At 57.0% G+C, this 27,388-nt stretch overlaps 1 protein-coding gene across 1 annotated transcript; it reads right to left on the minus strand.

The window, feature by feature from the left end:
• Positions 1–447: 447 nt before the first annotated feature.
• Positions 448–20,358, minus strand: PTPRH (protein tyrosine phosphatase receptor type H). The gene is made up of 19 exons (XM_040978239.1): positions 20,308–20,358; positions 18,948–18,981; positions 18,512–18,787; positions 17,147–17,422; positions 14,791–15,066; positions 12,756–13,031; positions 10,264–10,539; positions 8,829–9,104; positions 7,182–7,445; positions 5,034–5,112; positions 4,887–4,937; positions 3,383–3,473; positions 3,092–3,182; positions 2,751–2,827; positions 2,521–2,655; positions 1,689–1,811; positions 1,425–1,585; positions 670–805; positions 448–591 (listed from the first exon to the last, which is right to left on the minus strand). The coding sequence occupies exons 1-19, from the start codon at positions 20,356–20,358 to the stop codon at positions 448–450; spliced, it is 3,093 nt and encodes a 1,030-aa protein (XP_040834173.1).
• Positions 20,359–27,388: the final 7,030 nt, after the last annotated feature.

Here is a 27,388-nt window from a genome sequence, read left to right on the forward strand (position 1 = left end):
GACTGGAGTATTGAGACACCTCAATAAGAGTTGCCCCTCACACCACCTGCGAGCCCTGGAGCTCACACGATGCCCAGGCCCAACTTCCTCTGTCAGCGTCTGGCGCCCAGAGCTCCACTCTACTGGGCAGACACCCTACCTGGGACATGGGTCTCAGACAGGGTGTCAGGAACTCACAGCCACCAGCTTTGCAGGGACAAGTTTAATAAGTTACAGGACAGAGGGAAAGACGCGAGGGAGTGCCCTTCAGCTCGGAGCACAGAAGCCAGTTTGGCTGAAGGGAAGTGGGGCAGGGTCCTGCCTGCCCTGGCTGCACTGGCGCCAGAATGTCCAGCCCTGCCTCCTTGGAATCTGGGTGCGAGGGGACCCTGCAGCGTGGGCTCCCAGCCCCGCCTCCCACAGGACCCCGAGTCTGAGACCTCCAGCTCAGCCTCCGCCTGATGTGGCCTAGGACTCCGCTTCCAGGGCCTGGAGGGCAGCCACGTTCTCGTAGATGTGGTCGACCTTGGGGTCATCTGCAGCCAGCTGCTGGGCCGGGGCTGACTGCTGGAGGAACCGCAGGATGCATTGGTGCAGAAAGACGTACTGGGCCTGCGCAGGGAGGCACACCTTGCAGCCACGCTGGCCTCCCCCAGCCCACCCACGCCCTTCCCCTGGGCACCCTGTCACCTCGGTCTGCACCATCAGCGGCCGGCTTTCTCTCATCTTCCTCACGAAGTTGAAGGGCCCTAAGACCCCTTCATATGCCAGCTGCCGGAGCAGGACATCCAGGGCAATGAGGGTGCCTGTGCGGCCCACGCCAGCGCTGGGTAAGGACAGGGGGGCTCAGACCACAGGACAGAGGGGTCTGGGGTCTCAGCTGATTGAAGAGAGCCGACTGGGGAGCACACAGGGACTGTGGTGTCATTAGGGGAGCCGGACTCCCCCACCCTTAGGAACCCCGTGGTACTGGGCAGGGTCCCGTCCACCTGGGACATAGCATGGCAGGGTAGCTTTAAAATCCACCAGGGATGCTGGGGGAGGGGGAAATGGAAGCCAGTCCACCTGCTGGCTAAAGACCTGCAGCCTTCGCCCCGGGTCTCCTGGGCTTGGATGTCACGCAGGGGATCCCTGGGACACCCCTTGTGGGAAGCAGCCCTGGGGACCAGCCACGGGCCTTCCAGGGGTGCTGAGAGCTGGTTCCAAGGCCGTCCTGGGAGCAGGCCCTGTCCTCAGGCCCTGTCCAGGGCTTTCAGCACCAGCACAGGGCGGCCCGGACCAGGAGGTGAAGCTTTCTGCTGTGGCTGCGCCCTTGCCCACGGCGATCCACCTGGCTCATTCTCTGCCTGTTCATCACCTGTCCTCCTCCTCCTCCTCCTCAGCTCTCAGACCCCATCAGACACCCTTCCGAGTCTCAAGGGCCGAGGTCCCGGGCCAGTCCTCACCTGCAGTGCACGATGGGCGGGCCTCCCTCTGCAGTCTGGTCCAACCACTGCCGGAGAATCTTCCAGAAGGCCAGCAAGGGGTCTGGGGAGTGGGGGACGCCGTGGTCCGGCCAGGCCAGGTAGTGGAATTGGCGTGTGGAGAGTGTTTTCTGCTCATCCAGCTGGAGGGAGGGGGGAGCTTAGGGGACGCGGGCAGCCCTAGCGGCAGGCCTGGTCAGGGTACCCAGCACGGCCATCTGGGAGATGCAAGGCTGGGGAACTCACGTGGAGGAGCTGCAGGTCTCGCACCGCCCAGTTCTCTGTCACCTCCTCGGCCACCAGCGTGACCCGCAGCTGCCCGTGGGTGCAGGGCTGAGCGTCCAGGGGCCAGTAGTGCTCACACTTGACCTGGGGAGGATGGGACTCTGTCTGGGAGGACGGTAGAGCCCTACCTCCCCATGGCCGGAGGGTCACATGTGGGCTGTCTCCTCCTCATAGACCAGTGGGGTCTGGAGGTGGGGCCTTCCAGAGGTGACCAATGACGCTGGCCTTAGGGGCTCTCTTAGAGCGACATGAACCCGGGACCCTCGCAGCAGATCTACCTCTGTCCTGCACTTGTGTCCCAGTCCGGAGCACACAGGCACAGCAACAAAACACAGAGTAAGACAGCACCCCCCCACACACAGACCAGTGCCCTGCCTTGGAAGAGGGTCCACAGCAAGACAGCCTGAGGGGCAGGGGACCAGGATCAGCACCAGGGGACCAGGGCCAGCACCAAGGGACTAGGGTCAGCATCAGGGGACGAGGGCCAGCGGCAGGGAACCAGGGTCAGCGCCAGGGGACCAGGGTCAGCACCAGCAGACCAGGGTCAGTGGCAGGGGACGAGGGTCAGCGGCAGGGGACGAGGGCCAGCGCCAGGGGACCAGGGTCAGCACCAGGGGATCAGGGTCAGTGCCAGGGGACCAGGGTCAGCGCCAGGGGACGAGGGCCAGCGGCAGGGGACCAGGGTCAGCACCAGGGGACCAGGGTCAGCACCAGGGGACCAGGGTCAGCAGCAGGGGACGAGGGCCAGCGCCAGGGGACCAGGGCCAGCGCCAGGGCTGACGGCTCCTCTTACCTGGCCAGACTCCACGCAGTTGGTGAGCATGACCAGAGTCTGGCTCTGCTGTTCCCACACCAGACGCCAGAAGTCGCCCACGGTGTGGGGCAGGGGGCCCTGGGCTGCAATGAACTCCTTGGGACCCCAGAGACCCTGGGGGAGGGAAGCAGGTGTGTCAGGACGGCGGAGAGTCATCCCAGGAGCCCTCTGGCCCTTTGTTACCAGGGGCTCCCCCACCCCCATCTTACAGGCAGGAAGCTGGCGTTGATGTAGTCAGAACCTGGTCCCCCGAGGAAGGGTTTCAGGGGCACCCGGGACGAGTCGTCTAGCAGAGTAGGTCAGGGGGACAGTGAGAGGCAGACCCAGGTGGGGTTGGGAGGAGGGGCCCAGGGCAGGTTTCGGACAGGATGGGGGGCCTGGGCAGGGGCAGGGTAGGATGGCCAGGGACCCAGGCAGGCCTGGGGAGCTGGGGCAGGATGGTGGGGGACTGCAGCGGGGCAGGTGACCAGGGAAGGGTGGGGTAGCTGGGTAGGATGGGGGGCTGCGGGAGGGTGGTGGGGGGCTAGGACAGGGCGTGGGGCCAACTTACAAGGCAGCACGTTCCTGTAGCGGTTCTTGGTGACGTTCTCGGGAGCGGTGGCCGCCAGCTGAGACAGGCCTTGGCCCTCCAGAGCCAGTTGCTGAGGGGAGGCAGGGGCTGCTGGCTCCACTTCCCCTCAAGGACGCCCAGTTCCCCCCCGCCCTTTCCCTGGGGCAGTTGGAGAGGACACCAGGCCAGGGGGCTGGGCCGAGTACCCCTCATGGTCAGTGCGAGCCGTCCAGGAGGCGGCCCTGGGCTCCCATGTGAGTGGGCAGGATGGGGCCCGCGTGCCTCACAGACCTGGTACTCCTCAGCGAAGCCATAGTTGCTGTCCTTCCCCTGCCGCCTGACGTGCTCAGGGAAGTCTTGGGCCGGGATGTCCCCTGGGAAGCTGGGGGTGGGAGACAATTTAACGTCCTCTGCTCTTGTTCTGTACCCAGCAAGCCTACTCCGGGGTGTAGGCCGGGACCCAGAGCAGAAAATGAAGCAAGGTCTCTGACACACGCCCACCTAGCGAGGTCACGGCGGGCAGGGCATGGTGGTCAGTGTTTGCTAAGACTGTTAGATATAGGTCCAAGTGATGCTGGTGGTGGCGTTCACCAAGCAACGTGTTAATGGGGCCTGGCACCGCGGCATAGCAAGTAAAGCTGAGCCTGCAGTGTCAGCATCCCATATGGGTGCTGGTTCAAGCCCCAGCTGTTCTACTTCCAATCCAGCTCCCTGCTAAAGGCCTGGCAAAAAGCAGCAGAGGATGGCTCAAGTCCTTGGTCCCCTACAACCCACGTGGGGGACCTGGAAGAAGCTCCCGGCTCCTGGCTGCAGTCTGGCTCAGCCCTGGCTATTGGACACAAGATCCTTCTGTCTCTCTCTGTAACGCTCTCAAACAGATCAGTCTTAAGAAGTGAAAGCAGAGTGTGGGTGTGTCGCGACGCCAGGTTGCACAGGGAAATGCAGCTTTTCCCACCAGGACCACCGTCGTCTGACCCCAGCCAGCACCACCTCCCTCACTTCTCCCCACTGGCCTGGAAACACGTGATTTAAATCAAAAATCCTGACGTTGTGTTGCTGCACCCTTCTCCCTCCTACGCTGCTGACCGCACTCAGGAATCCCCTCCTGTCACTCAGCCCCAAAACAGCTGCTTCACTTCACCCCCACGCCAGGGCCTCTCCGCTCTCCCCATCACCCCGAAGCCGACCACCGGCCACCAGGGACAGCACATCTGTCCCAGAGCCACAGAAGTGATTCAAAGCAGCCCAGGTGGCATCCTGTCCCCGACACACTGCGGTGGACGCTCTGGTTCCTAGTCCCTCAAGAGCCGTCCCTCTCCAGACGCATCCCCTGCAGCATGTCCTGTCATCTCCCCCGCAGCCTGCACACTGCGACACTGCACAAGGCCTGCGCCTAAGGCCTGGGGTCCTCCACCTGCTGCGGGTGGGGGACACGCCGGCCAGGACAGGCTGTGTGGCGGGTAAGCGCCTGGACACACTCCTCTTTCACTATTGCTTCTGCTCCACGCCTCGAGGGAACACTGCGTGGGCTCATCACATACCCTGGCTCCCAGCTGTCCTTCCTCCCTGGCATCGCCCCTGGGGGTGAAACAGGAGGAGGGAGGGTCTTCTTGGGCAAGGGACACATTTCTGCACTCTGCGTCCACCTGCCGGCTGCAGCCCCCGAGCTCACCCTTCAGCCTCTTGAGTACCCGACAGCACGGGGTGCTGTGTGGGCGGACTCGCTGACCACAGCCCTCCCCCGCAGTGCGAGACCCGCCAGCCGGTCCTGCCAGCACCCCACACCTTCGCTCACCTGAACGTCAGGTCCCTGGGTGCCGCCTTCTTCTGGCTCTCCTTCTTCTTTCTGGAACACAGGTGGGACATGCGGCTCAGCGGGCAGTGTCCACTCCCCATTCCCTGTGCCACTCTGCCCTCCAGGGTCCGCTTCGTGCCTTCTTACCTCTTTCTCAAGAAGAAAACCAGCAGGCCCACCAGGACGAGGAAGAGGAGGATGCCCACGATGGACCCAGCAATGACCCCTGAGGGAAGAGGCATGGGGAACTATTGGGCAACGTCCCCCATCGGTGTGCCCACCCAGCACAGTGACCAGAGAGCCAAGCCAGAGGAGAGGAAGACCGACCTTCCACCCCTCCTTCCCTGGGAGCCTGGTCCCTCAGGAGGTAAAAAGTGTGTGTCTCTCCCATTGGTTCCAGTAGAAAACAGGGCTGAAAACAGAACCACCAGCTGACTGGGGTGATGGACTGTGCCGGGCCCTGTACTTGCAACTACACACAAGAATCTGGTCCGGGATCACCTCGGACAGTTTCTTTGGGGATCTCCCCAGTCGAACTGCTGGACTCAGAACCCTAACCATGAAGAGAAGTGCAGGTTCCATGGTCTGCCATGGAGTACAAGTGTCAGAGCCGAGCTGCTCCTACCAGCAGAGCTGCTCCCACCAGCCGAGCTGCTCCCACCAGCAGAGCCAGTAACGTGGACAGGGAGAGGGTCTGGGGATGAAGCCCCCACAGCAGACCAATGATGGTAGAAGTCTCTACATTGCTCCTTCACCTCTCCTTATTTATTCTCCCCCCTCCACCCGTCCTAATTTAGCCAGGAAATTGGGCACAGATGAGTCCAGTTAGTCTCGGTGCTTTTCGCTACAAGCCCAGTTCCTGTTCCTGCCCAGTCCAAAGCGCCAATCAACTCCTTAGCCCACAGCACCAAGCCTCCTCAGAGGCTCGGATGGAGCAGTGGACAGCCCAGCCAGGTGCACATGGAGGACATGGCAGTCCTCAGAAACCTGCAGAGGACACCTGGCACCACAACAGAGGACAGAACAAATCAATCAACTACCCCAGCCATATGTTGGCAGTGAAAACTGGGCAAACGGAGACTCTAAGGTGGACTACGTCAATCAGTGGATTCTGCAGCGACTTCATCGTGCTTGGAATGGTGAGATTGGCAGCAATTCAGAACTGTTGAATTATCAAAACTGCTTGAGCAAGACCCTCGGAGCATGCCCCACATCAGGGACCTGGGGTGGGGGGTGGGGGGCAGGGAGGCTGGGTGGGACCTGGGGTGGGGGGCGGGGAGGCTGGGTGGGACCTGGGGTGGGGGGCGGGGAGGCTGGGTGGGGCTTCTCCTTTTATCTCTCCCTTTACCCCAGATACAGAAAAAAAAAATGTGGGAATAATAGTCTTACCCACTTTCCTGTAGCCCTTGACCCTTTGTGCCCTAATTAACTATGTAAAGATTGTCAAAAATAAAGAAAAAAAAGAACACGACAAAAGAGTGGGTGTCTCTTCTTTGGCTGACTGCTGATGCTCCTCTATGGGACAAAGACACCGTGGGACTGTCACAGGTGGAGGGTGCAGGCCAGGGGCGCTGCCCTGGACAGCCCCTCCCAACGCAAGGTGACTGCCCAAGATGTTGGCAGAACCTCTTCTCTGAAGGAGGCTGCCAGCCACCGGCATGAGTAGGGTTCTGAGCTGGACATGCCTTGTGGTTGAGGGAGCCACACCCCTGGGTACAGCCTGGCCAGTCCCAGCTCACCCCACTTTGGCCTCCAGCATCTGTCCAGGTTGCAGACCCCAGCTGCTAGAAGCTTTGACCCCTAGGTAGTGACTGATGGGCACAGGGGCCGGGGTGAGGGGAGCTGTCCGAGGCTCACACTCGAGACTTGCTCAGGTGCCCCACTCACACGGCAGAAATCTTGCTGTTACAGGCAAAATGAACGTGAGTCTCCTGGGTCGCTTCTGGAAAGGAGGTGACACCCACACAGACTGGATGCTGGTAGTGGCTGTCCCCACAACAGTCACAAGGGGGAGCCACCCCACCTGCCTCTTGCAGCTGAGAGGAAGAATCCTGCGAGGCCTGGCCCTACCGTCAGTGCCACAGGATAAAGTGCCACCTCACTCCATCCTGTGCATAAACCCTGCAAACATCACGGCCGCTTCCACTTTGGTGAAACGCCCGGAACAGGCCAGTGTCCAGAGACGGAAGGAGCCTCAGCGAAAGAGACAGAAACAGCCTCGCACACGGAGTGGCATCGGCAAACACCGAGCAGAGGACATCTCCCCAGCTCTGGGGCCCGCAGGGAGAGTCTCACCTCCGCTCTCGGTGTGGCAGGTCGTGGAGGCGGCCGAGGCGCTCAGCCCACGCCAGAGAGTAGTAACGGTGGCTTTGTAGGACCGAGCAGGCTGGAGCTCCCCCACAGTCCTGGGCTTGCTGCACGAAGCTTCTTCCTTGATTATGTTCCCGCCCACATGCACCTGGAATTTGTCGTAGCCCCCCTGGGGGCAGGACCAGTTCAGGACGACCGCGTAGCCCCCCGAGGTGCTGACGCAGGAGTCGATGACAACCGCGGCTGGCACTGGGGGCAGGGAACACAAACAATCAGTAAGAGGAGCCATCCAGGTGGCTTCCTGTCCAAGTGGATGTTCTTATCTCATTGCCTCTTCTCAGACACGATCCCCTCACACTCCCTGGACCTGTGTATTCAGGATCATGGCAGCTAATGATCTCATGGCCCCTTGGTCCACACACCGCCGACATCCCCACCGGTAAAGCAAGGCTGGGACATCTCACCAGTGGACGCTCGGAGGCTCTGTGCGGAACTGGTCACATTATTCATCTCCGCCCAGACGCTGAAGACGTACTCGGTGCCAGGCTCAAGGTCCGTCACGTTGTACCACGTGTCCAAGAGCCTGTCTGTCTGACTGGCTCCATCTGCCTGAGGGTCCTGCCTGCTCCGAGGTTGTTCCACGCGGATCCACTGCACACTGTACACATACCCTTCGGAGTGCGGGTCTGAGGGGGCCGTCCACCGCAGAGTGACTGAGCGGCTGGTCTGAGTCACGTTGTGCAGGCCCACGACTTCACTGGGGGCTGAAACGTGAAGATGCAACCCTAAGCAGCAGGGTCTACCTTCAAGACGCCTCCCGAACCAGCCTGTTTTCCTGCCAAAATGTCCCCGTCACTGACGACTCTATGGACTTAAGGTGAGCCCCAGAAGCGACCCTAGCACTTCAACACCTGGTGGGGGGCCGGAAGTTGCCAATTACTTTGTGTCCCCTGGCTTCACCCTTGCTACCTTTCTGTTACCCCTGAATGGGTCCAGGTTGCATGAACTACAACTCCCATGAGGATCTGAACTCTGCCACTGTGCAAGATAAACAGCAGGACCCCACAATCTGATGACGTGGAGTCCACCCCCCTCTCAGCCCACAACAGCTGACCTTGTCTAATTGCTTCATCAGTGGCCTTCCAGGGAAAGGGTCCTGTTGGGTCAGCCTGGTGGAGAGTGGATAAAGACTGGGAGCCTGACAACCAGGCTCTAAGAACATGAGCTGTGCAACTAACCCAGAACTTTACAAAATGTGATGGAGCTTAAAGTTTCACAGCCAGATACGGCCCGAGGCAGCCACACTTGACAAGCAAAGCCCAGAGATGTCCAGACCAGGGCACACGCATGGGGGCTGCAGGAAGGGCCGTGACGAGCACTCAGGGGCTCCTCCTTCAGGACCTCACAGCACAGGTGATGCCATGCACACTGGACGACACTATTGTGGGTCTAACACGATGTGGAGTCATGAACAGGATGACACACTTACACTCTGTGTGTGTGTGCTTATGCTGATGTGGCAGATAGAAAATTGAAATTCTCTTGTGTTGGGTACAAACCCGACCATGCTCTCTGCTGGCTCTCACCCGTCCCTCACTCAGAGCAGCGAGAACAGCCCGGGGCGGCCCTCACCTGTGGCGGCAGTGATGCTCTCCATGGGGCTGCTGAGTCCCTCCTTCTCCACCCACACGTGACACGTGTATGAGGTTCCCGCTGTGAGTCCATCCACAGTGGCACTGGTCACTGTCGTGTTCTGGGTCACATTTCTGCCATCACTGCCCATGCAGTGGATCTGGTAGGTGAGGTTCTCATTGTTGGGGTCCTTGGGCGCTTCAGGGGCCTCCCACGTCAGCATGATGGAGCTGTTGGTCTGAGCAACCACTGCCAGGTTTCTCACTGCATTGGGGGCTGCAAATCACAAGAGAATCAGAAGCAGCTGTAGCTCCTGGTCTTGAAGGGGCTGGTGTAGCTGCCTGACAGGTAAGGCCACCACCGCCTGTGGTGCTGGCATCCCACTGGGGCATTGGTTCCAGTCGCAGTTGCTCCAGTTCTGACCCAGCTCACTACTACTGGCCTTGGAAAGCAGCAAACATTGACACAAGTCCTTGGGTCCCTAAACCCAGGTGGGCAACCCAGAAGCTATGGCCGGGTCACATTTCTGCATCACTGCCCATGCAGTGGACCCGGTAGGTCCTTATCTTCACTTCTCAGCCATAGCCACTGAAGTCATTTGGGTAGTGAACCAGCAAATGTAAGCTTTCTCCCCCTATGTTTGTGAGTATCTAATCTGACTCTGTCATACAAATAATTAAATAAAATCTTTAAAAATGAAATGTGGCAGAGCATAGTAGCCTAGCAGCTAAAGTCCTTACCTTGCATGACCCGGTATCTCATATTGGCACTGGTTCAAATCCCACCAGCTACACTTCCCTTCCAGTTCCCTAATAGTAGTTGATAGGAAAGCAGTCAAGAGCAGCCCAAAGCTTGGGACCCTAACCCGCTTTGGAGACCTGGAGGAAGTTCCTGATTTCTGGCTTTGGATCAGCTCAGCTGTGGACTTTGAGCCATGTGGATCAAAGTAAACCAGTGGATCAAAGATTTCGCTCCCTATGGTTATGTGTTTTCTTGTTTCAGCTCTGCCTTACATATAAATATATGTGTTATAAGGTGAAGGAAGTCATCAGCGAGGGGTTCACAAGTCCCAGGTCCTGGTGACTGTGTGGTGCTCCTCGTGGCTGCACTGAACTGCGGAGTGAAAAACACACACAAGGGCTGGAGGAAGGGCTGTGACCAGCACTCAGGGGCTCCTCCTTCAGGACCTCACAGCATGGGTAATGCCATGCACACTGGACGACACTATTGTGGAGCCATGTCACAGGGAGATGCCCTTCCGCAGTGTGTGTGTGTGTGTGTGTGTGTGTGTGTGTGTGTGCGTGTGTGTGTATGCTGACGGGGCCAATGGAAAATTGAAATTCTCTGACGTTGTGCTCAGACCCAGCCATGCTCTCTGCTGGCTCTCACCCGTCCCTCACTCAGAGCAGCGAGAACAGCCCGGGGCGGCCCTCACCTGTGGCGGCAGTGATGCTCTCCATGGGGCTGCTGAGTCCCTCCTTCTCCACCCACACGTGACATGTGTATGAGGTTCCCGCTGTGAGTCCATCCACAGTGGCACTGGTCACTGTCGTGTTCTGGGTCACATTTCTGCCATCACTGCCCATGCAGTGGATCTGGTAGGTGAAGTTGTGGGTGTCGGGGTCCTCGGGGGCTTCGGGGTCCTCCCACGTCAGTGTGATGGAGCTGTTGGTCTGAGCAACCACTGCCAGGTTTCTCACTGCATTGGGGGCTGCAAATCACAAGAGAATCAGAAGCAGCTGTAGCTCCTGGTCTTGAAGGGGCTGGTGTAGCTGCCTGACAGGTAAGGCCACCACCGCCTGTGGTGCTGGCATCCCACTGGGGCATTGGTTCCAGTCCCAGTTGCTCCAGTTCTGACCTAGCTAACTGCTAACGCATCAGGACACGGTAGCAGATGGCTCATGTACTTAGTTCCTTGCACTCATGTGGCCGACCGGGAAGAAGTTCCTGGGTCCTGGCCCCTGGCTTCAGTGCAGTGAAGTCATTACATCCACTTGGAAAGTAATCCAGAAGATGAAGGTCTCTATCTTGTTCTGCCCCCTGTAACTCTGCCTTCTTGCGCTCAGCTGTGTCCTGACAGAGGAGTTCCCCAAGCTCCTCTATCATGCCATCTCCCAGATGCAGATCTCACACACACTGGCAGGTTCTTGGTCCAGTCTGACTTGGAAAACCTCCTGCCCAGAGGTACAGCAGCCTTGCCCATCTGCCTACACCCATGCCAGCTCTTACCATTGGGTGCTACAGCCCAGTGGCACCTGGCCCACCCCCAGACCCAGCTTTCACCAGACTCATAGGGTGTCAGGATCTAGCCCTGCCTGTTCTACACCCACTCTGGCTCTACAGAGCTATAATAGGGGGTCCTAGCACCTAGCCCAGGCTGGCACACCCCAGAACCAGTCCACAGCCATGCCGAGGGAAGCTTCAGTCATGTCTAGACATGGCTGATACTGGCTTTCATGCTCACCAGTGGGAACTGCAGCCCAGTCCGGCATCCCCTTAGCTCCCCAAGTGGGACACCGCTCAGTCACAGACTCTGCACAGATTTGGTGCAACTTCTAACCCAGCCTGGCACAAAAGCCCTTTCTTCGTCTTAGCCTTTGCCATCAGATGCTGCACTCTGACCTGGCCCAGCCTGCCAGTAGTCTCGACCCTCCCTGGTGGGTGCCATAGTCGAGCACTGCCCAGCCTGCCCCCATCCCTGCCTCTCATGCAAACCAGTATGTATGGTAGCCTAGCCTAGATCAGCATGGCCCACACCCAATCCTGCTATTCTGGTGATGCCAGTATGCTCTAGTTTGGCCTGACTCTGACTGGTCCATGCCTCCACAGCCAACCCACACACTGTGCCAACACGTGCAGCCTTGCCGAGCATGACCAACACTCAGCCCTGACTCATGTGCACACAGGCAGGGGCTACAGCCTACCAGTGCAGTGTCCTGACTTCCCCACAGGACCACCTCCTAGACCAGTTACCACACATGCCATCGGGTGTTAGGCCCTGACCCACATACGGCGACCCCCAGCCACAGCTTTTGTGTGTGCTGGAGCATTCTGTGGCACAGACTGGGTCAAGTCCAATCCTTGTGTGTGTTTATGGGTGCTGACCCGGGTGCATCACTTTCCATGTGGTCCCTGCTAAAGGCAGGAAGAGCAGTAAGGATGAGGCAAGTGCTAGAGCCTTGCACCCACATGGGAGACCAGGATGAAGATCCTGGCTGCCAGCTCTCGGCTTTGGGCCAGCCCAGCCATGGCTGATGCTGATATATGTGGAGTAAACCAGCAGGAGAAATCCTCTCTCTCTCTCTCTCCCCCTCTCTCTCTGTAAATATGCCTTGTAAAAAAATAAGCTAAAAAAGAATTGAAATTCTCTTCTGGGAGACCCAGAGTTAGCACCAAGATTCTGCCTACGGACTGGCTCAGCTCTGGCCTTGGCAGTCACTGGGGAGTGAAACACTGGCTGGGAGATCATTACCCTATGTTTGTCTGTTCACATCTCTGTGGATTTGCATTACATATAAATAAAATCCTAAACAGGCGAAGGGAGTCGTCCCTGGTGGGGCTACAAGTCCTGATACTGTCCAGTGCTCCTTTCCTGGCTGCACTGAACTGCGGAGTGAAAAACACACACAAGGGCTGGAGGAAGGGCTGTGACGAGCACTCAGGGGCTCCTCCTTCAGGACCTCACAGCACAGGTGATGCCATGCACACTGGACGACACTATTGTGGGTCTAACACGATGTGGAGCCATGAACAGGATGATGCAGCTTCATGTGTGTGTGTGTGTGAGTGTGTGTGTGTGTGTGTATGCTGATGGGGCCAATGGAAATTGAAATTCTCTGACGTTGTGCTCAGACCCAGCCATGCTCTCTGCTGGCTCTCACCCGTCCCTCACTCAGAGCAGCGAGAACAGCCCGGGGCGGCCCTCACCTGTGGCGGCAGTGATGCTCTCCATGGGGCTGCTGAGTCCCTCCTTCTCCACCCACACGTGACACGTGTATGAGGTTCCCGCTGTGAGTCCATCCACAGTGGCACTGGTCACTGTCGTGTTCTGGGTCACATTTCTGCCATCACTGCCCATGCAGTGGATCTGGTAGGTGAAGTTGTGGGTGTCGGGGTCCTCGGGGGCTTCGGGGTCCTCCCACGTCAGCGTGATGGAGCTGTTGGTCTGAGCAACCACTGCCAGGTTTCTCACTGCATTGGGGGCTGCAAATCACAAGAGAATCAGAAGCAGCTGTAGCTCCTGGTCTTGAAGGGGCTGGTGTAGCTGCCTGACAGGTAAGGCCACCACCGCCTGTGGTGCTGGCATCCCACTGGGGCATTGGTTCCAGTCCCAGTTGCTCCAGTTCTGACCTAGCTAACTGCTAACGCATCAGGACACGGCTGGAATGGGGGCTGTGTTCTGATCTGGGAACGGTTGTGGTCTCCCTTGGCACAAGTGACGACTGGGAATGGATGCACCGAGCCAGGCCAGACTCCAGCACCCTCTGGTGTCCTGGAGGACCAGGATAGATGTAGGATGGACTAGGCAAGGTCTCAACCCCTACTGGACCATGTGTGAGCCGTAGGTGGGTATGGACAAGCCATGGCTGGGCTGAAACATCCAACAGCAAGGACCAGTTTGGGTTGAAGGCCAGTCAGGAAAAGCCACTGTTGCTTCTAGGGCAGGAGGTGAATTGAGTAGGGCTGGCTCATGGACCCACCGGTATGCACAAAACCTGGCACTGAGAGAGGTTCTGATGGAGGAGCCTGGGCAACTCCTCTGGCAGGACACAGACCCGGCAGGTAAGCACAGGAAACATGGTAGGAAACAGCCCAGAACAGGCCATGGAAAGTTACCCACTGGCATACAATTGGCCTGGGTCGGGGGAAGACCAGGCTGAATCAGTCTATGTCATCCACTGGCAAATCCAAGCACCAGAACAGTGTCAGTCGAGCCGGGTTCGGTCGCAACAAAAAGTAGTGCACGATACGGAATGCCAAGGTGAGGTTGCCTGTACCAGAAGTGACCCCAGCGCCCAACCAGCAAGCTTGAGAACAAGGAAGGGAGGGGTCAGAGCCGGCAGGGGAATAATGGGTGGTTCCTTTGCTGGACAGCTACTCCTGCTAGAGAGCATGGGCTGGGATGGGGGCAGACCAGACTGGACTACCGCTACACATACTGGCAAACCAGGGTAGGGGCAGGCCTGGTGAGGGTTAGTGTGGGTCGTGCCAACTAGGCTGCAGCTCCCACTTGTTTATGCGAGAGCCGAGTATGTACTGGGCAGAACCAAGCTGGACTGCAACACCCATTGGTTCCAGTACAAGTCGGGAGTGAAAACAGAACCAACCCAGCAACTGCAACCACCAGCTGATCGGGGTGACGGACTGTGCCGGGCCCTGTACTTGCTAGCACATACAAGAATCTGGTTTGAGAACACCTCAGACAAAGTTTCTTTGGAGATCTCCCCAATCAAAATGTTGGACTCAGAACCCTAACCAAGACAGAGAGAAGACAGAACAGGTCAACCAACCATCTCAGCTATATGTTGGCAGTGAAATACGGGGCAAACAGAGACTCTGTGATGGACTATGTCAATCAGTGGATTCTTCAAAGACCTCATAGTGCTTGGAGTGGCAAGACTGGCAGTGATTCATAATTTTTTGAAATATTAAAACCACTGGAGCAAGAACCTTGGAGCATACCGTACATCCGGGACCTGGGGAGGGTGGGAAATTGGGTGGACCTTCACCCTTAATACCCTGCGTGAAACATGAAGGAAATAATATGGAAATAATAATCTTACCTGCTTTCCTATAGTCCTTGAAGCTTTTAACCCTAATTAACTATGTAAAGATTGTCAACATATAATAATAATAATAAAAAGAAATTCTCTGACGTTGTGCTCAGACCCAGCCATGCTCTCTGCTGGCTCTCACCCGTCCCTCACTCAGAGCAGCGAGAACAGCCCGGGGCGGCCCTCACCTGTGGCGGCAGTGATGCTCTCCATGGGGCTGCTGAGTCCCTCCTTCTCCACCCACACGTGACACGTGTATGAGGTTCCCGCTGTGAGTCCATCCACAGTGGCACTGGTCACTGTCGTGTTCTGGGTCACATTTCTGCCATCACTGCCCATGCAGTGGATCTGGTAGGTGAAGTTGTGGGTGTCGGGGTCCTCGGGGGCTTCGGGGTCCTCCCACGTCAGCGTGATGGAGCTGTTGGTCTGAGCAACCACTGCCAGGTTTCTCACTGCATTGGGGGCTGCAAATCACAAGAGAATCAGAAGCAGCTGTAGCTCCTGGTCTTGAAGGGGCTGGTGTAGCTGCCTGACAGGTAAGGCCACCACCGCCTGTGGTGCTGGCATCCCACTGGGGCATTGGTTCCAGTCCCAGTTGCTCCAGTTCTGACCTAGCTAACTGCTAACGCATCAGGACACGGCTGGAATGGGGGCTGTGTTCTGATCTGGGAACGGTTGTGGTCTCCCTTGGCACAAGTGACGACTGGGAATGGATGCACCGAGCCAGGCCAGACTCCAGCACCCTCTGGTGTCCTGGAGGACCAGGATAGATGTAGGATGGACTAGGCAAGGTCTCAACCCCTACTGGACCATGTGTGAGCCGTAGGTGGGTATGGACAAGCCATGGCTGGGCTGAAACATCCAACAGCAAGGAACAGTTTGGGTTGAAGGCCAGTCAGGAAAAGCCACTGTTGCTTCTAGGACAGGAGGTGAATTGAGTAGGGCTGGCTCATGGACCCACCGGTATGCGCGAAACCTGGCACTGAGAGAGGTTCTGATGGAGGAGCCTGGGCAACTCCTCTGGCAGGACACAGACCCGGCAGGTAAGCACAGGAAACATGGTAGGAAACAGCCCAGAACAGGCCATGGAAAGTTACCCACTGGCATACAATTGGCCTGGGTCAGGGGAAGACCAGGCTGAATCAGTCTGTGTCATCAGCTGGCAAATCCAAGCACCAGAATAGTGTCAGTCGAGCCGGGTTCGGTCGCAACAAAAAGTAGTGCACGATACGGAATGCCAAGGTGAGGTTGCCTGTGCCAGCAGTGACCCCAGCGCCCAACCAGCAAGCTTAAGAACAAGGAATGGAGGGGGCAGAGTTGGCAGGAGAATAATGGGTGGTTCCTTTGCTGGACAGCTACTCCTGCTGGAGAGCATGAGCTGGGATGGGGGCAGACCAGACTAGGCAGGGCTATAATACCTGTACGCCTCATGTGGACTAGATCAGGGAAAAGCCAGGCTGGGCTGATTATTCCTACTGGTGCAAACAAAATTAGAGTGGGTGAGAGTTGTTTGGGCTTAGCCATAGCATCAGCTGGCAGAAGCTGGCACTGGGGGCTAGTTCTGTCAAGTCAAACCACAGCACTACCTGGAGAGTGCCTAATCTGGGAGTGGGAGAGGCCTGGGGGGGAAATAGTGGGCTCCTTCCTCTTGGGTTACCACTCCCATGGGAGGGCACGAAAACTAGGACAGAGGCTGGGGTGGAATGGGGTGTAGGACAGACTGGACTACCGCTACACATACTGGCAAACCAGGGTAGGGGCAGGCCTGGTGAGGGTTAGTGTGGGTCGTGCCAACTAGGCTGCAGCTCCCACTTGTTTATGCGAGAGCCGAGTATGTACTGGGCAGAACCAAGCTGGACTGCAACACCCATTGGTTCCAGTGCAAGTCGGGAGTGAAAACAGAACCAACCCAGCAACTGCAACCACCAGCTGATCGGGGTGACGGACTGTGCCGGGCCCTGTACTTGCTAGCACATACAAGAATCTGGTTTGAGAACACCTCAGACAAAGTTTCTTTGGAGATCTCCCCAATCAAAATGTTGGACTCAGAACCCTAACCAAGACAGAGAGAAGACAGAACAGGTCAACCAACCATCTCAGCTATATGTTGGCAGTGAAATACGGGGCAAACAGAGACTCTGTGATGGACTATGTCAATCAGTGGATTCTTCAAAGACCTCATAGTGCTTGGAGTGGCAAGACTGGCAGTGATTCATAATTTTTTGAAATATTAAAACCACTGGAGCAAGAACCTTGGAGCATACCGTACATCCGGGACCTGGGGAGGGTGGGAAATTGGGTGGACCTTCACCCTTAATACCCTGCGTGAAACATGAAGGAAATAATATGGAAATAATAATCTTACCTGCTTTCCTATAGTCCTTGAAGCTTTTAACCCTAATTAACTATGTAAAGATTGTCAACATATAATAATAATAATAAAAAGAAATTCTCTGACGTTGTGCTCAGACCCAGCCATGCTCTCTGCTGGCTCTCACCCGTCCCTCACTCAGAGCAGCGAGAACAGCCCGGGGCGGCCCTCACCTGTGGCGGCAGTGATGCTCTCCATGGGGCTGCTGAGTCCCTCCTTCTCCACCCACACGTGACACGTGTATGAGGTTCCCGCTGTGAGTCCATCCACAGTGGCACTGGTCACTGTCGTGTTCTGGGTCACATTTCTGCCATCACTGCCCATGCAGTGGATCTGGTAGGTGAAGTTGTGGGTGTCGGGGTCCTCGGGGGCTTCGGGGTCCTCCCACGTCAGCGTGATGGAGCTGTTGGTCTGAGCAACCACTGCCAGGTTTCTCACTGCATTGGGGGCTGCAAATCACAAGAGAATCAGAAGCAGCTGTAGCTCCTGGTCTTGAAGGGGCTGGTGTAGCTGCCTGACAGGTAAGGCCACCACCGCCTGTGGTGCTGGCATCCCACTGGGGCATTGGTTCCAGTCCCAGTTGTCCAGTTTTGATTCAGCTCACTACTACTGGCCTTGGAAAGCAGCAAATGGTGGGCCAAGTCCTGGGGTTGCTAAACCTATGTGGGTGACCCAGAATTCCTTATGCTTAAAGCCCTGCGGTGGCTGTTACAGCCAAGTGAAGCAAAATTGGAAACTTTCTGTCTGTCTTCTCTGCCTCCCTCACTCTCTACCTCCTCTATTCCCCTCTCTCCATATAACTCCATTTTGGAATTAAATTTTAAAAATCCTTAATAATATTTCTTAATATTCCAGTAGCACTGGAAAGGACACTGCATTGTACAACACATCCATATAGCAGCTGGTCCAGGTCCTGCTTACTCCACTTTCCATGCAGCTCCCTACCTGTGACTCGGGAAGGCAGTGGAGGATGGCCAAGCGCCTGGGCCCTGCACCCATAAGGGAGACCCAGATGAAGCTACTGGCTTTGGAGCAGGCCAACTTCACTCTGGGCATCTCTGCAGTGAGCTGGGGGATCAAAGATCCCTCTCCCTCTGTAAGGTTCTGTTTCTGTAACTCTGCCTTACAAATAAATAAAATCTTAAGATAGGAAGTGATTTGTCCTTGTTGGGGTCCACAAGTAGGTCCTTGTAGGGTGCTCCTTTCGTGGCTGCCTTGTACTGGGGTGTGAAACACATGAGGGCAGCAGGAAGGGCTGTGACGAGCACTCAGGGGCTCCTCCTTCAGGCCCTCACAGCACAGGTGATGCCACGCACACTGGACGACACTATTGTGGGTCTAACACGATGTGGAGCCATGAACAGGATGATGCAGCTTCATGTGTGTGTGTGTGTGTGTGTGTGTGTGTGTGTGTATGCTGACGGGGCCAATGGAAAATTGAAATTCTCTGACGTTGTGCTCAGACCCAGCCATGCTCTCTGCTGGCTCTCACCCGTCCCTCACTCAGAGCAGCGAGAACAGCCCGGGGCGGCCCTCACCTGTGGCGGCAGTGATGCTCTCCATGGGGCTGCTGAGTCCCTCCTTCTCCACCCACACGTGACACGTGTATGAGGTTCCCGCTGTGAGTCCATCCACAGTGGCACTGGTCACTGTCGTGTTCTGGGTCTCATTTCTGCCATCACTGCCCATGCAGTGGACCCAGTAGGTGAGGTTCTCATTGTCGGAGTCCTCAGCCACTTCAGGGGCCTCCCACGTCAGCGTGATGGAGCTGTTGGTCTGAGCAACCACTGCCAGGTTTCTCACTGCATTGGGGGCTAAGCAGTTCACACGGAACAGAAGGTAGAAAATGGTTATTATCCCTCAGTCAAACCCACGAATCGTCGCTTCCTCCGTACCTGCCAGAGCCCTTCCAAGCTTTCAAGGAGAACCACCCTCCAGCAGAAACTCATGGGCAGTGGGACAGATGTCACTCACCGTCAGTTCCAGTGCACGTCCAGCTACACAGGCCCTAGACAGAACCCGGAGAAGAACGAATCACCTGTGGAGTCCAGGAGCTAGGTGAATGGGCATCTGGACAGGGTGCTCTCCTTCTGCACGGCCTCTGCCTCTGCCCCCTAAGTCACCCCGACCTGAAGCCACGAGGGGCCATGCGAGGCTCGGCCAGGATAAAGGTCACCGCAGTGTATGGTTGCTCGAAGGAGGAGGTGTGGTGTGCTATGGGCCGCCTACCAAGGACAGACCAGCTGGGATTGGCTCCACCCGATAAGACTCAGAGATAAACCTAAAGGTCCCACTGAAAAATATGCCCTTGGTGTGCCGGACCCTGTACTGGAAAGCACACACAAGAATCCAGTCTGGGATCATATCAGACAAAGTGTCTTTGGGGATCCCTTCAACTGAACTGCTACTCTCAGAACCCCAACCATGAACAGACTATGTCAGCCAGTGATTCTGAAGAGAGTTCATCATGCTTGGAATGGCGAGATTAGCAGCAATTCAGCACTGTTGAACTATCAAAAATGCTTGAGCAGTGCCCTCAGAGCATGCCCCACATCGTGGGCCTAGGATGGGTGAAAGGCTGGGTGGGGCTTCTCCCTTTATCTCTCCTATTACCCCAGATACAGAAAGTAATAAAAAAATAATATGAATGTGGAAACAATGATCTTACCTACTTTCCTGTAGCCCTTGACCCTTTGTGCCCTAATCAACTTTGTAAAGATTATCAAAATTAAAAAAATATATATATGCACATGCCCTTGGAAGACAGGGTGCAGGGAAGCAAACAATCCAGTGGGGAGAGGGTCTGAGGGATGAGGGGCAGAGAACAGAAGGTCTGAAGAAGCAGGGGAAAAGAGCAGATGGTCTGAGGGTGACGGGGTTTAAATCCCTGGATGTGAGGGAGCAGGAGCTGGAACGGGTGTGAAGGAATAGGGGCTGAGGGCCTGGACCCCTGGGTGTGAGGGAGGAGGGGCTGGGCTGGACCCCTGGGTGTGAGGGAGGAGGGGCTGGGCTGGACCCCTGGGTGTGAGGGAGGAGGGGCTGGACCCCTGGGTGTGAGGGAGGAGGGTCTGGGCTGGACCCCTGGGTGTGAGGGAGGATGGATTGGGCCTGATCATGGTCTTTGTGGGCACTGCAGTTTGCCAGGTTTGCGTTCACAGCAGCCAGCAGCCCGCAGCCGTTGATGGCGTTCCTTCTCGGTATCCAGCTCCTGGTTTCCCAGGCCCAGCACTCGGAGCTCCCAGTAAAAGCTTCCTTTTACCCAGAAGTTGCAGCCCTGGCCAGCTCCTCCCCAGGGACACCTCCTCTGTAGCCTCCCGTGGTAGGGGACACTCACCAACAGCACCAGGCTCCCCCAGGCACTGAGGCCACCACCAGACCCGGCCATATCTCCCGACTCCGCGGAGGGACCCAGGAGCCCCAGACTGGGCCTCTCACCTGCTGGACTTTGGACAGCACAGTTTCCTCCCTGTGGGCCTACTGCTGAGTCTGGAGGCCAGTACGGGAAGGGGAGGAGGAGGAAGTGGTAGCGGCCGGCTTGAGAGACCAGTCCTACCCTGCCCGTCTCACCTCCTGCCTCGCCTTGACCTCTGGCCCATCCAGGACTCCTTAGCCCACCACGCTGCTTCCCACCAAATGTCCCTGCCCATGTGGGTGAAGGCGGGACCTGGGCACAGGTGCTGTCCATCCTGCTGTGAGGCTGCTTGCTGTCGGCCCCTTGTGTCCCACAGGTCTGCCTCAGGCTCTGGCCCCGCTCCCCTGTCCCTGCCTCCCATGAGCCCTTGCAGCCCTCCCAATCGCAACCCTCTAGTATGTCCATGGCCTTTGTATGAACTGCAATAAATTACTTTTTTTTTTTTTATGTTTACTTATTTGAAAGGCAGAGTTAGAGAGATCTTCCAACTGCTGGTTCACTCCCCAAACAATGACAATCAGCAGGGCTGGGTCTGGAGGAACCCAGCTTCATCTGAGTGGCCCATGCAGATGCAAGGTTCCAAGCACTCGGACCATCTTCCACTGCTTTCTCAGGCACATTAACAGGGAGCTGGACTAGAAATGGAGCAGCCGGGATTCACATTGGTTCTCATGTGCTAAGCTGGCATCACAGGTGCCGGTTTAAGCTATTGTAGCACAATGCCAGGAATGTAGGATGGTGGCCCTGTTTGGCTGCACTTCAGCAGGTCCTGTTCATTTACCACCACCTGTCTAGCCGTCTTGTCCACTGTTCTCAGTTTCTCTCCCAATCCAGCGCCATATTAAAGCCCCTGGGAAAGCAGTGGGACATGTTCCATGTGCCTGGGCCTCTGCGTCCCAGTGGGAGACCCAGATGGAGATCCTGAATCCCAAGTTTGCCCTGGCTCAGCCTTGCTGTTCAGCCGCCTGGGGATGGACGATGCCTCTCCTCTCGCTCTGTAATTCTGCCTTTCACATAAATAAAATATGTTACAAAAAAAGAAAAATAAACAAAACACCATAGATCCTGCCATGAACCTGGTGACCCGCCCAAAGCAATTTAAATTCCAGGTAGCAGTGACAATCACACCCCAACCTTTGAACCCTGGCAGCCCGACAGCTCACTCCTCACTCATCCATCTGTCGGTGCTCTTGTGTTTGTGCTTCTGGATTCTCTCAATCCAGTCCCCTAACACAAAGTCTGTGCCTCAACTCTTCCTCCTTCCAGGGGTCACTTCCAGGGGCCTATGGGGTTCAGGGCCGGGGCAGTAGCTTTGCTGGTCTTTGAGTCCCTGTCAAGTGGGGTCCGAATGGGGGTCCCGGGAGGAGGACCGAGCAGGCTCTGGAACGCCCAGTGTTGGTCATCCCCTGGCTCCTCTGGGTGTGGCTGGGGCAGACCCTCAGACGGGCATGCAGGTGCAGGCTGGGGTCCCTTGTTCGTTGGGTCGGAGATGGATAGCAGGAAAGAGGAACAGAAGCCCCCAGGGTTTGCCCGGCCCTCAGGCAGCCCAGAGAGGGGAGCAGGGTTTGCCCGGCCCTCAGGCAGCCCAGAGAGGGGAGCAGAGTTTGCCTGGCCCTCAGGCAGCCCAGAGGGGCGGGGCACAGGTGACTCCTGCTTTCTCCTTCCAGCTGCGTTCCTAGCTGACGGGCCCTAGAGTGCAGGGGTAGACACTGTGGAACTGGGCTCAACACATTAACCCACCCCAGCCTTCCGTGCTCGCGTCACAGCCCGGGAGAGGCCTTCCCTGCTGTCCTGGCAATCCAGAAAGGACATGGGGCACTCTCCTGGCCCACAGGGACAGACATCCTCTCCAGTGTCTGAGACCCTCTCACAAGCAGAGATGCTCCCGGGAGCCTCCTGCGGTCTCAAGGGGCAGCTGCCCAGTGGTCTTCACTGCAATGGTGATGCCTGGGTGCTCCTGCCCAGTGGGCCAGGCCCACCTCCCCTGGCAGGCCTCTAGCTGCTGGGACTCCTGTTGGCCCCCCATGGCTCCTTGCCCCAGGGGTCCTTGCATGCACTGGAAAGTTCTTTCCCTGACTCGCCGACTGTACCAAGGCCCTCCAGCAAACACACATGTGGATGTCTTAGTGGTAGTGCTGGTGCTGCTGCTCCAGTGAGAACTCCTCACTCTGGGGACGTGGGACGGGGCCACACCTGGCACTGAGGAAGTCTCGAGTCTGAGTCGGACTGTGGCGTCATCCACGCATGCCCCTCCCACATCCTCAGGTTCCACCTGGCACAGGGGAACCGGTCCACAGAACTTGTACTCTAAGGACCCAGGTTCTCCCAGCTCCCTTTTCTCACTCACCAAGCTGGGAGCAAGAGCTCTGGGGAGCACAGGGGAGTTAGCTCCCCTGGTGGCCACAAGAGGTATGCTGGGAGTGCAGGACGGTATGGACACAAAGAATGTGGGCCCTGTCCTGAGGTCAGAGACCCAATCCTCCGTGTGTGGAATGCTCAGGACATGTCCCCAGGCTCCTGCTCAGTGCAGCACCAGCACAACAGGTGGCTTTGGACACCTGCCTCACCCCATCCACCACACCACGCTACCCGTTTCCCAGCCTCCCAGAAGGGACATGGGGCAGTCTCCCAGCCTACAGAGAGTGCCCCACTGCTCACTGGGGGGTCGGAAGATCACACTTACTCGAAGGACAAAGACATGGCCATCCCAAGTCAAAAGCAACAAGCACGTGACAGCCCTATTTCTCCAGCCCTCTGTGAGACACCAGGTTGGCCATCCAGGGTCTTGCAGGGTTGCCCTGAGTCACATTCCCAAAAGGGCACTGGCAGGGGGAGTGGCTCCCACCCCGGCCAGGATCCCGGTCAGTGGCCAAGGGGCATCCATTGCCCCCTTCATGACCACCTATTGCTGAACCTCTGGGTCCTGGCTGCCCTCAGTAGCGCTGGCCGTGGTGCTGAGCGGGAGTTGGTGGGGATACAGACTGGCTAGGAAAATCCCGCGGGGAGCCGGGGCTCAGAGAATCCGCTCGGCTCTTCTCATGCCCCTCAGTCGTGGGGACCCCTACAAAGGGATCCTGATGCCAGGGAGAGAACAGGGACTCCACTCCCTCTCAAATTTCATGAGAGGGAACAAGGTGGGTCCCAGAAAGTAGAACCTGTGCCCAGTCCCCTCAAAGTGAACTTGCTGGGGCCAGTGTGGTGGCTGCCTGCAACACCCATATGAACACCAGTGCAAGTCTCAGCTGCTCCACTTCCCATCCAGCCCCCTGCCTGTGGCCTGGGAAAACAGCTGAGGACGGCCCAAAGCCTTGGGACCCTGTACCCACATGGGAGACCCAGCAGAGGCTCCTGGCTCCTGGCTTAGGCTCGGTGCAGCACCGACCGTTGTGGCCACTTGGGGAGTAAATCAACGTATAGAAGATCTTCCTCTCTGTCTCTCCTCCTCTCTATATATCTGACTTCCATCATGGTCAGCATGGTGTGTGTGCGCGTGCGCACTGTCCAGCTGGTCCTGGCACAGCCAGCCCTGGTCCAGTACAGCCCGGCCTTCCTTTCCTCCCTCTTCACAAAAGCGGTTTCTTCCTGGGCCTGTGGCATTCACACGCAGGGGTCAAGAGGCTCTGACACGGAGGACGCCTACTGGCCCGTAAGAACAGGGGAGAAGATTCCAGCCGGAGCACGGACTCCACGAGCTTCACAGCTGGAGTCTGCCTAGATCCTCGGCCCCATTGTAAGCATGGAGCAGGAGGCCTGGCGTGACAGCTCAGCGGCTAAGTCCTCACCCCACAAGCACTGGGATGCCACACGGGCACCGGTTGGTGTTCTGGCTGCTCCACTGCCCTTCCAGGAAGGAGCCTCCGGGGCACTGAGGGAGGAAGGCACAAGATAATTCTTCAGGGACTGCATGCTTGTGCGTGGGCAGAGATGAAGCTGCCTGGTGTAGACTCATATCCCCTCCCCGTGGAAATGCAGGAAACGGTGCTGAGATCATAGGATATTTCAGGAGTTTGGGGTCAGGAGGCACCCACTGACCCCAACAGCCTCCCTCTCTGCTTCTCATAGGAATGGGGGTTACCTACGGCGGGAAGCTAGGCCCCTCTTGTTCTTCTCCACATGTTCACTTCCTCTTCTGCTTCCTGTCTGCCCCCGTACCCGAGGTGCACCAGCATGGCCGTGACCAGGGGTTGGATGTCCAGGACCACGATCCAGAATCATCTGATGGACAGGACACGTCCTGGGCACAGGATGCTGGCCCTGCCTGCAGGACACTAGGACAAAGCTCAGTGACACAAAATGCTAACCTCAGCTACGTCACTGAGCCCTGCTCCAACCCCGGAGCCGCCTGGGTGTGTCACGACCCTGATGTGTGTGTGGGATGGCTGGAAGCTCCAGTTTGGGTCTCCCCAGGCACCCCCTCCTCCTCACTGTCCCCGTTGGTGCACGGCTGCCCTCGGCTGGGGCTCTGTTTCTGTTCTGAACTGTGGGGGCAGCCTGACGCCAAACCCCTCATATATCCTGAGCTGGCATCCAGAAAGATGGTGGGGACATTTTGCTTTATAACTGGCGTCAGAAATGGGGGGTCGTGTGGGTCACCCCTGACACTGCAACCTTCAGAAGAGTGGCACAAAGAGGAAAGTTCCTGGAAAAGGGCTGAAAGGCCAGGTGCAGAGGCGGACCTCTGGCACAGTGGATGACACCAGCTGGCATGGCCATGGCCGGAGGGCCCGGGAAGCAGCCAGCAAGGGCCCAAGCTGGCCTGCAAGGCCTGGGAAGCCGTCAGTGTTGGCCTCTCTGGCCGTGTTCCTGCTATCCTAGGCAAGGCCTGCACTGAGTTCATGGCCACTGGTGGTGTTGTCAGCTCAGTTAGCCCCAGCTGTTGTGCAAGCATTTGGGGAGGCAACCAGAGAATGGGAGATCTCTCTCATAAACAAATATTTTTAAAGAGATGTTTATTTCAGTGAAAAAAAAAAAAGGCGTGAAAGTCATGCATATAATGAATCCTCAAAAAGCGTGTGAAAGGACCCAGCACAAGAGCCTTAGTGGCTAACTCTCCAGCTTGCACACCCAGGATCCCACATGGGTGCCAGTTTGTGTCCCATGCACTCCCTGCTTGCGGCCTGGGAAAGCAGTCGAGGACGGCCCAAAGCCTTGGGACCTGCACCCGCGTGGGAGACCCGGAAGAGCTCCTGGCTCTTGGCTTTGGCTCGGCGAAGCTCCGGCTGTTGCATCCACTTGGGGAGTGAACCAGCAGATGGAAGTTCTTTCTGTATCTCCTTCTTTCTGTAAGTCTGCCTTTCCAATAAAAATTAACAATTTTTTTTAAAAAAATTGTCTTTAAAAGTTTGTGAAATGTTTTTCAAATTTTTGCCGCCAAATAAAATGTTTTTTAAAAACTTGTTATTTTAAAGATTTATTTTGATTAGAAAGCCAGATATACAAAGAGGAGAGACACAGAAGATCTTCCGTCCGATGAGTCACTCCCTAACTGACTGCAATGACCAGCTCTGTGCTGATCCGAAGCCAGGAGCCAGGAGCTCTTCCAGGTCTCCCACGTGGGTGCAGGGTCTCAAGGCTTTGGGCTGTCCTCGACTGCTTTCCCAGGCCACAGGCAGGGAGCTGGATGGGATGTGGCACCAAGATCCCAGTACAGGCAAGATGAGGACTTTAGCCAGGCCCAAAATTAGGTTTTCCTGAAGGACTTTCACCAGAAAGACAAAGAAAGTGAACGAGAGGGGAAGGAGAAAGAAGCCTTCTACCTGCTGTTTCACTTTGTTTTTTTAAAGATTTATTTTATTTTTACTGCTAAGTCAGATATATATATAGAGAGAAAGAGCGGCAGAGAGAAAGATCTGTGCACTCATTCACTCCCCAAGTGAGTACAACAGCCAGAGCTGAGCTGATCTGAGCCTGGAGCCAGGAGCCTCTTCCGGGTCTCCCACACATGAGCAGGGTCCCAAGGCTTTGGGCCGACCTCGACCGCTTTCCCAAGCTATAAGCTGGGAGCTGGATGGGAAGTGGAGCAGCCAGGATTAGAACCAGTGCTGGTATGGAATCCCGGCGCATGCAAGGCGGGGACTTCAGCCACTGGGCTACTGCACCGGGCCCAGCTGTTTCACTTTCAAATGCCGCGCTGGTTGCCAGGGCTGGGCCAGGCTGAAGAAGCAGTGCTTGGATCTCCTTGGCATCTCCAGCCTGCAGCATGGCCGCCCTGAACTGCCTGACCTTGTCACTCTGGGACTCGCTGGTGGACAGCGGGGTCCAAGCCCTCGAATCACTCCCTGCGGCCTTTCGGAATGCTCCTCAGCAGGAAGCCAGGACCCCAAGCACGGTAAGGGGTGCTGCCGTCCAGACTGGTGTCCGACCCGCTGTGCCACCCCTGAACTTACCTCTTGATTCACTTTCCCACCAACTGGGACAGACACACAGTCGACCTTCCTGGTCTGTGGCTTCCACAGCCAGACCCTACCACCCGCTGACCCAGAACATCCAGGAACACCTGTGTGTGGAAGAAGCGGTCTACGGTTCATCAGCCGTCTGCAGACACCATGCCGCCTCCCGAGGAGACCTGGGCCGAGCACAGTGCTACCTCAGGGGGTTCAGCACCTCGAAGGGACAGGCAGCTCAACAGATATCCCGATGGATGTATGCGTGTGTCCAACTGGAGACCGATCCACTCCCCCTGTGCCTTGGCCAGGGACCGTGTTGTCCCATTTCTTCTGTTCTTGTGAGCCCCAGGATGCAGAACTCCCCAAAGTGTCATCTGGTCATCTGGTGACAGAGCCTTGGGTCTAATTACATGCACCCCAAGTTGGAATTCCATCCCCGCCACTTCTGACATGTCTGCCTAGAACTCCAGTGCTCCCAGGCCAAGCTGCCCACTGCACGCCTGGCCTGTCACTTGGCCTGCGCCATCCTGAGGCCTGCCTGGATGTTCACAGGAAGCCACTCCCAACAACAGGGACACCTCTGGGCACCCACAGGTCTGTGGCTCCTCAGCCCCACA

Source organism: Ochotona curzoniae, unplaced genomic scaffold (assembly GCF_017591425.1).
Source record: "Ochotona curzoniae isolate NIBS_2020 unplaced genomic scaffold, NIBS_Ocur_1.0 contig_2861, whole genome shotgun sequence".
Taxonomy (NCBI): domain Eukaryota; kingdom Metazoa; phylum Chordata; class Mammalia; order Lagomorpha; family Ochotonidae; genus Ochotona; species Ochotona curzoniae.

Bases quoted from the DNA above. Each gene is read 5' to 3' on its own strand.
- PTPRH (XM_040978239.1), bottom strand. From the start codon at position 20,358: ATGGCCGGGTCTGGTGGTGGCCTCAGTGCCTGGGGGAGCCTGGTGCTG. The intron at 1,812-2,520 runs GTAAGAGGAGCC...CATCCTCCCCAG, and splicing joins ACTGCGTGGAGTCTGGCCAG to GTCAAGTGTGAGCACTACTG. The intron at 592-669 runs GTGACAGGGTGC...CTCCCTGCGCAG, and splicing joins CGCTGATGGTGCAGACCGAG to GCCCAGTACGTCTTTCTGCA.